This window comes from Triplophysa dalaica, chromosome 15 (assembly GCF_015846415.1).
Source record: "Triplophysa dalaica isolate WHDGS20190420 chromosome 15, ASM1584641v1, whole genome shotgun sequence".
NCBI lineage: Eukaryota > Metazoa > Chordata > Actinopteri > Cypriniformes > Nemacheilidae > Triplophysa > Triplophysa dalaica.
In genome coordinates, this window is record NC_079556.1 from 9235631 (window position 1) to 9248656 (window position 13026).

General features: G+C 35.9%; 1 protein-coding gene across 2 annotated transcripts in view; it reads left to right on the plus strand.

The window, feature by feature from the left end:
* The window catches only part of mdga2a (MAM domain containing glycosylphosphatidylinositol anchor 2a), a 117633-nt gene that overhangs the window by 30855 nt on the left and 73752 nt on the right, over positions 1–13026 (plus strand). The window contains exons 2-3 of one of the 2 annotated variants that reach the window (XM_056768729.1): positions 6659–6798; positions 7839–7955. In XM_056768729.1, the coding sequence (XP_056624707.1) occupies positions 6659–6798; positions 7839–7955 (257 nt within the window). The remainder of the gene's footprint in view (positions 1–6658; positions 6799–7838; positions 7956–13026) is intronic. The other variant, XM_056768730.1, reaches the window with a different exon arrangement.

A 13026-nucleotide genomic window follows, 5' to 3' on the forward strand; every position in this document is an offset into this window, starting at 1 on the left:
TAAAGGGGTGGTGTGGTAAAGTGTGAGTGTTATAATTTATTCAAGTTAAACAGACTATTATATTGACAGGTCGCCGCAAAGGTTGTCTGAGAGTAGCTTCAATTGAGAGGATCAGAGATTACGTAGGCTAGGTAGATTTTTATAGGCTAATCCGGAAGTACGTGCCGCACTGGTTCCCTTGATCGAAAGACTATGCATTTTTCCCACAGACTTGGAAGATCACAAAAAATAAGATCTGTGATTAACAAAGGTTAAAGAGGTTTACACGTTTTTTCTATCAAGAACAACATTTGCTACTTTTGAATGCAAAATACAATCGGCAGAAGCAGGCGCACAGATGGGAGTAGGGACAGGGGTGGGCATGAGCCCCTCATATTCATCCGCTCCCTCAATGTCCCTACGAAAGGCGATAAACATCAGTAAAACTGACGATTAATCAGGGTTTCCGCTATTTACATTAGCCTTAGTAGTGGCGAAAGTCCTTATTTATTTTGCTGTCACTGCTTCAGAATCGGGTCGTCCACCTACATTTAAGTTCTTTGTACTCTCTGTGTGCTGCTGCTAGCCTGCTACGACTCCTGACCCCACCCCCGGGTCCTATGAGGAGCTGTTAGCTGCCTCGATTGTGACTGTGTTAGCGGTATCCATAGTGATCAAATGACATCGTCTATGATTTTTCCGGACTGTAATAAATGGAAACTGCCACATTGTCAGGAAGTAATGTCTTATCTGGACATGCGAGACTTAATTACGGTCCTGGCATAACATTATCATCTAACCCAATATACTGTATAAGTTTACTGAGGTAAAGGTTTATGTTTAAATGTTTAAATAAAACATATTTTGCTGAAGACATGAAGTTTTGGTGGGTGATTGGCATACTAGACAAATAACAGTTCGTATTGCATTGTAAGTGTTGCTAGGTAGGCCTTTGTTCATTGTTGTTTATCCATGATTTAAAAAAATCTTCCAATGTCTTTTAAGCGAAATCCATTAGCCCAAATTACGCAAAATAACTACTTGAGCTCTAGTTCAAGCCCAAATTAAGTAAAATAACTAACTAATTCAAATAATTTGCTGACAGCATGTTCTCCCCAGTTAAAAAAAACCATCTGCGCCCCTGGGCAGAAGTAAAAAACTAAAACAATGCTATAAACAGATTACAGTTAAGGAAGTCTCGGTTCCGGGTTTTGCATACAAAAATGTGTCATCTCTGAGCCTTCCTATTCAGTAGAAAACTTCACACGAGCATCACGCCTGCAGAAGACGCAATCTAACCACTTTTAAAACAGATACGCTAAACAAGCAGATTTTTAAACGCAATCTGAATAATTCTAAAGTTATTTGCATTTTGTAAGCAGTTTAGCGCTACATTCTGTTTAGGAAGTAATACATTTGCCAGATTCCAGGCCGTTTCGTGTTATACAGCCTGAATTTGTGGAAATCATAGGGCCCTATACAGTATATATAAGTTACTGTTAATTCTAAAATGTGTAGTATATAGTTAACAAATACAATATAGTGTATGAAATGTTTTAACCTCAGTGAAATCCAAACATTAACAAATATATATAGTGTATGTTGTATTTTTAAATATGTTGAGTCACAGTCATGGAAATTAATTGATTAGACAGAAATGTTATGTCGTAAAGCTAAATGTGTTCCCCCAATGCTCATCGCACCTGTGCCACATTTTCTGTTGTTTTTCTATCCAAAATCCGAAGGCAGACTTTACAACCCCGTAACAAACAAATCTGTCTGCTCCACAGTCTCAGACTGTTTAACTCTTCCTTGATGTCTGTTACTATTATTGTCGGCGGCTTGAGAATGGCTTCCATCAGCCCATCTTCATTGCTGTGTTTATTCCCATAACTGCAGCTCTAACATTAAATTTCCTCTGTAATAATGTACGATATGTACATTTTGTAATGTGATCAGGGAGCATATGCAGCAAGCAATTTTCTTCAAACCCATGTATCCATTTGGACCGTTGTTTGTTGGAGTCTCCTTTTATTCGCTTTACTGATATCTATCTATTTTATGTAATTATACATTACTTGGCCTTGTACTTGCTGGCTTTCGGTGCGAAACACAAATTAACTTGAATTGACCACCTTTAATCAGCCAGACTGAAACGCTTCTTAATCGTATCAGGCAGTGATCATAAATCTTTGTTCCTCACTAGGAGGAAGCCACCGAACAGGCTGTTTTTTAAAAAAAATCTGGATTGCGGGCAGATATTACTTTCGAAATCAAAGCATGCTTGATTGGGAGAACATCCAAAAGCGCTTCAATTTCCAGAGCTGCTCCCACACATGGTTGACTGTGATACGGACCCAAACCTGAATCATCCTCCGGAGTGGATGAAGCAATCACACAGCTGCCGGTTTGATTGATCTGGGCAGGAAAAGCCCAACATGCTGCCCGTGGACTGCTTACTAAGAGATACTAAGAGCATTCCAGGAAATTAAACTTGAAAGTTCAGCCCCATTTGTAGAATATGTGGCATGTATCTTAGGTTCCATAGACAGCGCTATACGCTATACATGGTGACAGCGTGAGTTCAGAGTTTTAATTTATTGTTGTAGATGTATAGCAATGTACATGCTATAGGTTGGTATGGAGGTTCTCAGTTCTAGGCAGTTAAACCCACTGGACAGAATTAAGAAATGCTAATAGATTAGAAGCTAATTGATGTCTTGAGGACCGTGGCAAAACTGTTCTGTTAGGTTAAGCTCTAGGGCCAGTTTAACAGGCAAACTATCCTACTAAGGGATCATTATTTCCTTTTTATATTGAATATTTTTATATATTAAAATAATTTTTTTACATTTACAAAAATACATGCATCTATTAACACAAAACTAGGCTGTAATGCAATAAAAACTTAGAAATTTATATGAAAAAGTATTTTATATATATTATTTATTTTTATATTTAATACAATTTATATTTGTGTTTAATAATAGGTATGTAATTATTGTCTAGGTATTCAAATATCAGCCTTAAGATAACAAATCAAGTTTTTATCAAAGGTTTTCACCATACTGATGTCAATATTTGGTGCTTTAAATACCCATGTGAAGTCTCTCTTAAAGTTTCTAAATGAGTTTTTTGTTTTAACGCATACTTTTCTATAGTCATAGTCATAGGAAAATGTCCAATCTATAACAAAACTGTCCAGGGGTGATCCTAGGATTTTTTTCCACATATTTAAATCATTGTAGTTCATTAAGCTTTAAAACATAAAGTGGAAAATATGAAGCCATTATAAAATCAACTTGCATTTTATGAAACAAATTAAACTTCTATTTTAATATTAATAATATTTGAATTATATTATGCAGTAATAAACAATATGTAAACACATTCCAAATGTTTTGTCACAAACTCAACTGACAGGCAGTAATTGCACATAAACTATGCTTTGTTTTCTTAACTGGTGCAGCTTTTAGTAAAGAGCTGTGCTTGTTTTCTCTATACGCTTTAGTGCTCATGTCAGAGGTGGTGATCATATCACACTGTCAATCCTCCTTTCCTCCACTGACTAAACCCTCATAACCTTCAGCGAAACAGTTAAAACTACAAAAAACACATAATGTTATATGCTAATATTGCATATATGTGTGACCCTGGACAACAAAACTAGTCTTATGGGTCAATTTTTTTAAATTTAGATTTTTACATCATCTGAAAGCTGAATAAATATGATTTCTATTGATACATAGGTTGTTAGAATAAGACAATATCTGGCTGAGATACAATCGTTTAAAACTCAGGAATTTGAGAGTTGACCCGGAGGAAAGTTAACAAAATAAAGATCGAAGCTATTGCATAACGTACTGAGCTTGCTGTAAAGACATAACGTCTGGATTGATAGCACCATTGGTTTCTGACACATTTAGGCAACTGGTGAAACTGTGATTTACCTCCGATACAATTCTGACCGTGTTGATGAGATGCAGTCCTTCTGCGCTGATCATATGACAGTCAGTTTATGATTTTTAATTTTTAAAAGTCTTTATTGTTGTGCATTATGACAACTTAAATTCCACAGTGGCATGACTTTTAGCATGTTCGTATGATTTTGCAAATACATTTTACACTAAATGACAGAACATTATTTCAACCAAATTTTGACATTTTATTCTCCAAAAACGTAGTTAAAACCATAAAGTAGAATTTACTTACATTTCATGTGCTTTATATGGACATACATTCACTATGGTAAATAGATTATTATTTATTTTACATCTTAATGTCTTTGACCCAAGTACATTCGCTGAGAATTTATATTTCAAGATTTGCCCTATCACTTATTCACTTAAAAACAATAGAAAACTGCTTAATGACATAATGAAGAGGAAGATACTTATTTAGAGACTTCAGGGATACCATGTTATAGAGCTGTCACGCTTTCTTGGTCACAAATTTACAATAAACCAACACCTGGCTTACGAGGACACAATGCAGTTTATTGCCTCAATTTAAAAAAAAACTTTTAAAATAAAAAGACACCCATTTCATAGAATCCCTTGGGTAAATCATCATTTATTCTGATACTTAAAAGATTAGCAAGCAATGATATTCACTTGTAGTTCGACTTGCTTGTTTGTAATGCTTCTGTCATTCATATAATTCCCTCATGACGTTGTCTTGTAACCCGTATAGATAAAATAATCCTTTTCTTCCCATGTGAGATGTCCCCAATCTGTGAGGATTGACCAGCTGTCACAGTGCTAAAGTAAAACAGCCCAAGCAGCAACATTATTCAGTACCAGAAGCACACATGCACAGCTTTTTGAAACCCTGTTCAATGATGTCTGCTTCACAAATATTTGACGTCATACGAACAGTATCATAGTCATATGGTGGGTTGTGGGAAAGATGCCGATCTTCTAAAAATAGATGGTGTGAAACTAGGCCAGAGCGCAGTGCAGGCAGCTGGCACACAGGAAGATAATACTTTAGCTTAGTTTTAGATTTTTATTTCTTTTTGTTTCAGCATCCAGAAGAGACCTTGCAACATGATGCTTTTCGGCAGTGTTTCCTGTCATTCCCCAAATACACACTGGGTGTGCAGTGTGTTAGATAAGAGATCTTATCTAACACACCACTTTTTTGATAAGTGTTCATTTCAGTTGATGGAAGTCTCTATTACCTTTATGTGCCTACTTCTGACCTGTTTTTTACAGGTTGTACATATATGCTGCATTTGGTCAAGAGGCAATACCTGATTTATAATTTTTTTAGTTAGAAATAATTATAAACGGCGTAGTTCAGTCTCGGCACAAAAATCAGCATTTTGTAAACTTGACTGACTATGCAGAATCAGGTTTAATATCTATCTTCTTTTTCAACAAAAGACGATATAAAATCTGATCTGAAGTGAATTGTTGGATAACCTAAAAAATAAATTCTCTCCCTACCTAAAGTAATACAAAGCCGTGTTTATTTAAATTATGCCATTATCATTCTTTTCAGCGCAAACGCCTCCTGTATAAGTAACGTTTCTTTGTAAATATTACTGTATTTATTTACTGTCCAAGATCAGCCCTGTTACCCCAAAAATACACCAAAAACTAACATTCAATTTAATTATTTATAAAGATTCATTTATTCACCCTCATGTTTTTCAAAACCTGTAGGAGTTTATGTTGTGGAACACAAAAGAAGATATTTTGATATCAGGGTTTTGTGTCCATACACTGGAAGTCAATAAAGTTTAATATTGAATCCAAAGATTAGAACAAAATCATGATCAAATGTTATGATCCTTCACATATCCAGACTGTAGCTAGGCAAACTTTCTGCATTTTACAAACCTGATTCAGGCGCCTGCATTACAGCGATGTACTTTCTGCGTCAGTCTGCCGCATCCTTTAAAAACCAGCATTTAGAACCGCCCCACATGATTGAGATTTACACGGTGCAAATTGCATCGACAACTTCGTTCCAGGATGCGTTTTCAGCCATTACCTGATTTGCAAAATTGATAATGAATGGGCCGCTAAAACAATGCAGAAAACTGCTGCAGATATAACAATCAGCGGGCGCAATTTATTCGATAATTTTCCCCACTGTGATACCTCCATTGTTACACGTAACCTCGGTAAAGCTGATGTGTAAGGAGCCTTTGCCAAGTGTGAACTATAAAACGGCAGTAAACAGTAGAAAACCCGAAAGAGCTTCAATGAGAATATGTGAGCGTGTGCAGAAATTGCATCCTGGAAATGCTCGGTAATTGGAGATCAGTGCAGGAAACGTCATCAACCAGCCACACTGCAGTGAAGCACAGCTCAGTTCTTCTGCTTAGAGGGAAAATCAATAATAGGCACTCTTCCTCATCAGTCGCCTACACATCATTTGGATGTAATGTAAGGTAATGCTTAGAAGAGGATATTTTTGTGTGCAAAATGGGTCGGAAATGCAAGTCTTAAGATCTCTCTAAAAGCACAGAGCGAGTCACCGGTGCCGTGCAAATTGCATCTGTTGGAGCTAGGTGAATCATTACAGTGCCTCACCTTGAATGTTATTTGCTTGAAAGCATCGGCCCAACCTGGCATTGGTTTTATATTTCTCCGCGACAGCTTTGTGTTTGACGATGTGACATTAAATGATCTGGCTATATCACTTTGCTTTCCTTTCTTCAACGCAGCTCCCCCAAGTGTCCGGATTATCCACTCCGGTCACGCATGCAACATAGAGGAGGAACGCTACACTGAGAGGGTGTATACTATCCGAGAGGGGGAGACCTTGGAGCTGACCTGTCTGGTCTCGGGGCATCCACGGCCACAGGTGAGATTCTTGGTGTTTACTAACCTCTGACCCTTCGATCGTCAGAATGAAGCACCTTATAGCCCAGGTACCTCACCGAGTGGGCGAGATGCTCGCAGAGGTGCACAGAATTCGGTTGTTTGCAGAGGAAATAAAATGATTTTTTGAGGATCGTTAAAAAATTCCAATTTAGTGTAAAGGGAACATAATAAAAAACAAATAAGAAAAGAATAACTAGCCATAAAGAGTGAGATTAACTGGATAATGGAAAATGAATTTGAGCTGCATATCGACGGAACAAGAAAGACATCCTGTGATGGTGAAAAATATACAATACACTAGAGTTTGATACTTGAACTTGCAATTTATTAAAGAGCACTGATATAACTGAGAGCACAGAATGAGAGAAAACTGCATTATACTTCATAATCCTTCCCATTATAAAACATTCTTTTGTCTCTGTATCAACTTGTATTACAGACATCATCTAATATGACGTCATATGTGTTTAAATAGATAGTTTACCCAAAAAGGTAAATTGCAAGCAACTACGGTGTGAGCTATTGATGTGCATTGGTTTTTTGTCCATTCAGTAGAAGTGAATGAGTACCGGTGTTGTTCGGTTACCATCTTTCTTCAAAATATGTTCATTTGTGTTCTGGAGAAGAAAGAAAGTCATACAGGTTGAAATGACAAGAATGTGAGTGAACCATGACAGATTTTTCATTTTTGGCTGAACTATCCCTTTACACATTTACACATCTTCTTTACATGCAGTACCTTTACCAACCTCCAGGGGTTCAATGAGCAAGGATTTATAATCTAGATTCTAGAAAAACATACATTGTGATTGAACGAAATAAGGTGGAGTTACAGTATACTAAATACTAAGTCAAGTTTATGCTTCTCGTCTCACATGGATGCCATATAGTACTGAATAATTTAAGATATGATTATGACAGAAAGATACCAAAATATGTTGGTTATGCTCCACAGATATTATTCATGCTGTAGTACTCTCCGTTTCAGCCTCACTGAAGTGGTCTTAATTCTCTCAACAGATCTTGCAGAGGGCTTATCAGTCCCGTAGCCTGTGTGTGGTTATAGATAGGCAGCACTCTACACCTCTCATCTGGGTCTCAGTGCTGCATTTTCAGTGGAGAGGAAGAGTAGCCCCAGTGAGTGAGTGAGTGCAGAGAGGAGACAGCCACAGGGGAAATCACTGAATCTGCACGACCGCAAGAGAGAACTCTGTGATTCCCTGTGGATCTCTGTCAGACCGAGGAAAGCAAGCAAGAGTCCTAAAATCTAAATGTTTACTATGAAATCCTCCTTACTGTGTAGTGTAGTGGCGTAGTCGTGAGATAGCCCACGCATGTTAGAAAATCACAAATCTTTTTTTTACTGTATATTCTAACACTTGTGTCACTAATGCAGAAAGAATTCTGTGCTACACGTATGCATGGGTTAATATTGACCATCTATGGATTAAAAAAAAATTTAGTTTTGAAAAGTATATGGCTGGGGCTGCTTTTCGGTCACAGTGTGTTGTCCTAAAGGGATAGTTCACATTTAAAATGTAAATCCTATTTACACGCCCTCTTTCTATTTAAAAGCTGTTTGACTTTCTTTCTTTTGCAGAATACAAAAGAAGATATTTCGAAAAATGATGGTAATAGAAAACTGTTGGTCCCCTTTGAATTGCATTAGTTTTGTGTTCATACAATAGAAGTCAGTGGGGACCAACAGTTTTTGGTTACCAACATTTTTTTAAATCTTTTTATATTTTTTCTTTTCTTTTTATTAATCTTTTCTTATTTTGTATCCATACATCAACTAGACATATGACAAAACAACCTACGACACACCGCAACAAAAACACAAGCATAGTACCCTCTCATACTTGCATAAGGTTGTCGCGGTGAAGGAATTTCGTGTGTGTTTATTTTGTGTGGCTCATTAGCGCCGTGTGCGATATTACCACATTAATCCGGAATTTTGGTGCCAAATAAATAAATTATGGTTTTGGGTTATTGTGTAGCATATATTATTTTTTTACTAACAAAGACGACTGTTTTAAAACAAATTACAAACGTATTTATATATATTGGTAAATGCAGAACAACACAGAGCTATGAAAACGCATGGTGTGCTACATGCATTTTTACGAAAGAATAGACTTTATGACCAACCAGTTTATGATAAATACAAGATAAATATAAATTGTAAAACGAAAATATATAAAAGCAAATTGTTTAGGCTTTTTACGTTACAGAGCCTCAATAGAAATTGCACTCCTGTACAGCGGAATCTTATTAAATAAAAATCATTACTGTCATTTCAGTTTCAGTTTGAGCGTTCCTGACTTATTATGCATTTATGTTTAATTCAGCTAAATAGTATTTTTACTTTTCGAATAATTTATGAATATAACTTATGTATAGCTCTCTTAAGTCTTTTTTCATAGCCCATTCATGTGTCATTCATTATACATGCATGAAGCTCAAAACCAAATAGACATTTGCATATAATACAGAATTGCGGAAAGCGTGATGGCCCAAACCATTCATGCACACATTCAATTTACACTTCTAAAAAAATTTTTTTTTATGTTTTGCAGAATTCTCGCTATTAACAAACCATTAACTACGATTTATCCCCCATAAACTCTTAACTTGTTGCTTGTTAATAGTTAGTAAGGTAGTTATTAGGTTTAAGTATTGGGTAGGATTAGGGATGTAGAATAAATTCATGTAGAATATGTGCTTAATAAGGACTAATAAACACATATGCTAAAAAATAGGCATCTAATAAATAGTGTGAATTGGTCACTATTCTAAAGTGTTACCAAAAAAATGTAATAGAAAGCTTTGAGATTTGAAGTTCATTGCTGTCATAAACTAGTTCAATTTTTTCTAGAAGTAAAGAAAATAGAAAATGAATGTTAAAGCCATTACACACTGGGTGCGATAAGGTGGAGCGAATGTTCAACGGGATGACGTAAAACTATCATTACACCTAGAGTCAGTTCATACAACATGTCCACAATTCATGTATTTTTTTAATTGTGTTTTATGATTGGTTTACAGTAATGGTGATTTGTTGTTTTAATTGTTGAAACAAGCAGTCGCTGAGACGTTTTTGGCTGAGGAAACCTGCCTCATTTTATAAGCTCTGCGTTGCTTTTTCCTCCCAGTCCTCATTGTAAATAGTTAGAATATTTCTGCTGGCGGCCTCATTTTGAATAAATGAACTTGTAGCGATGTCTCATCTCTGGCTTTTGCTGACTCGTTCGCCGTGTGCGTGCATGAATCTACATTTTTTGCTTTAAAGCAATCTTGCCATCCTTATTTTTGGCACATTAAACTGAGTAAACTTCTGAATAATATACAGTATTTCCAGATCTCTCTAAGTCTATGCAGTCAGAGAACATACTATAGCAGCAGTTGACATTCATTCAACTTGTAAAACCGTGCAAACATTCAATGAGCAAAGCTGATAAAGTGTTATCATAAGCTATTTTAGGTACAAATATATATATATATATATATATATATATATATATATATATATATATATATATATATATACATTAGGGCTGGGCGATATACCGGTTCAAACCGAATAACGGTGTGTGCTTTTGTTATGATATGAATTTTTTAAATACCGCATTACCGGTGTATGTCGCCTAAACAAAGTGTTCCCCTCATATCTGCTCAATATAAGCATATGATTTGATGTGTTTTTAGTTTGAACTGTTTCTCTATATCCTATGATGAGAAATAAGGGTCAGTAAGGAAGATTGACAGCGTGATGCGATTGTTTTCCTCTCACATATCTAATTAAAGCCTTTGTTTTACTATTAAAAAATATGATTTCAGGAAATCATGAAGGTGGATGCTCCCAACTCATGAAGTTGTGAGCACCAGTGCTTCCAATGAAAAAAGTTCATTTCCAGCCCTGTTCTCTATTTATTTGCTTAAATAATATGTATGCAATTTACCTTTGCATCCTATTCAGTTGTTAAAGAAGTCTAAACTTTGCAGTTATGATAGGGGATACTGTCACTTTCACCATGATTGCATTTTAATTCAACCAACAGCACTATTTCCTCTCTCAATCAGTAGAAAATGTGGTTAAAAAAATACCGCCATGTACTGGGAAACTGGTATAAATCTGGAAAACACTTTTATAAAAGAATTTGGTCATACCGCCCAGCCCTAATATATATATACTGTGACTGAACTAAATGAATTATATTTTAAGTGGAATTTAACCACAAGGAATACATTTATTGGTACCTATGACCTATACTTAAAGAAACCTTTTTGGTATCTCCCCAGCTGCTGTGCATTCGTGGGATAGAAGTGTATATCCGATGCATAGAGAAAAATCTCATCCAAAGTAGTAGACCATCTGGATATGTCTTGCCTACTGTGTTTTGCATACTGAGTTTTTGCACATACGACTCATTACACAAACTGATTAAATAGTATATAGTCCTTGAAGTGAGTGATTTCAGGCATAGGAACTATGTAAACTAAATACATATAGTCCTGGTGTCCAAATTCATACAAATTTTAATTGAACTATGAGTATATTTAAATTGCATTATTTACAATAATGTAAACAAACATTGGGGTTTTATTTATGTGTTGTTGTGGTTCCAATTCTTGAATGACTTTTATTTTGAAGTTCATATCTTCTCCCACATTGTTTAAATCTATTTCTATAAATCAATCAATTTTTTATTGTTGAATACAGAACGGACGCAACCAGTAAACAGACTGAATGAATGGCTGGATGTAAATGACAGATGATTAGACTCCTAAAGACAAAAGAGTTCTTAGCTCTTGGTGTTCTTAGTCTTGAACTCTTGATAATTCAGATTAAACACACACGCTGTGTGTCTTAATGAATGATTATGTGTGGCTCTGCTCCAAAATCTCTCTCAGTCAAATTAGCATCAGGGTCATCTGAAGCCGCTTTCTGGCCATCCGGCAGTCAAATCTTAATTCACGTTGAGGAACATTAATCAGTAATTACCGTGAGCCTTTAAATACCCTTTTCTAAGGTTTGCCAGTTCTTTTGTTTCAGCCCCTCCCACAGACAATGAGAGCCAGAGCAGGAGAAGCCCGGGACTGCTTTGTGATAGACCGAGGGTGCTGGAGGCTATATATAGAGCTCTTTATGGGCATTCTGTCTGCATTTGACATACTGAGCCCTTCGTCTCTCAACTCTCATCAGATTCCTGACTCAGGCAGCCTAAAGCCCTGAACTGCTTTAAAATGACAGTGAAAGACTTTTTAAACAAAAAATGATGTGTATACAGTATATTATGTTATCATTGACTATTATGAAATGCAATATTATGTTATTGAATGTGTTCAAGAATTTTTGGGTTACGAGCCACAGGGTTCGTACAAGGTGCTTAAAGTACATAAATTAGCATTTATAAAACCTTGAAAACAGCCATGTTTATGAAGAGGTACTTGAAAAGTGCTTAGATTATTTGAAGGTAATGTAAATTAAAATACAAAATAATTTCAGTGTTTCATTTATTTGATAATTAATAAATATTTGCACAAACTGCTTCTGAAGTGATGTCATATGCAGATAATTTTTTTACAGTGTAGTTCAGAATGTCTTTTTGCCCAGCCTGGGAAACTGTAGCGCACGTACCATTGAACAATTTAACTCATAGCATCAACTCAACAGCGACTGATAGCAACACATTATTATCTGACCTCCAGAGTTTCATCTGTCCTATACAGCTTTTGGTCCCTATTGTCATCCACTTTTGCTAGTTTAACGACGAGAAAACGGTCGGAGTGACTGAGTAATGGGTTGAAAGCGTAATTCAGGCCCTGTTTACAGTGAAAAAATGGTGTATGTGCACTGTTACTACTTAACTTAAAAACCGCATAAATAAAAAGCCAGTAGGCCATTTTCATAAAACACAAACACATTAGTTTGTAAATCATTCGTAAATTGTTGCTGGAATTCATGAGTGCTTCAAATTTCTTCCTGGAAGTCCTTAAAAGTCCTTCAGTATACGATGTCTGTATGAACCCTTAGCCTTCTTTGCCAAACCAAAGGTCTGCTGTGTGTGGCAACTTAAACTTGCCAGCAAGGTTTTTATAGTCAACTAAAGCTTTGAAAACATTTATATGAATTAATGGCAGATTATGTAAACTAATCAACAATTAGAAATGTTTCCTCAAGTGAAGTATGTTTTAGGTGAGTAAC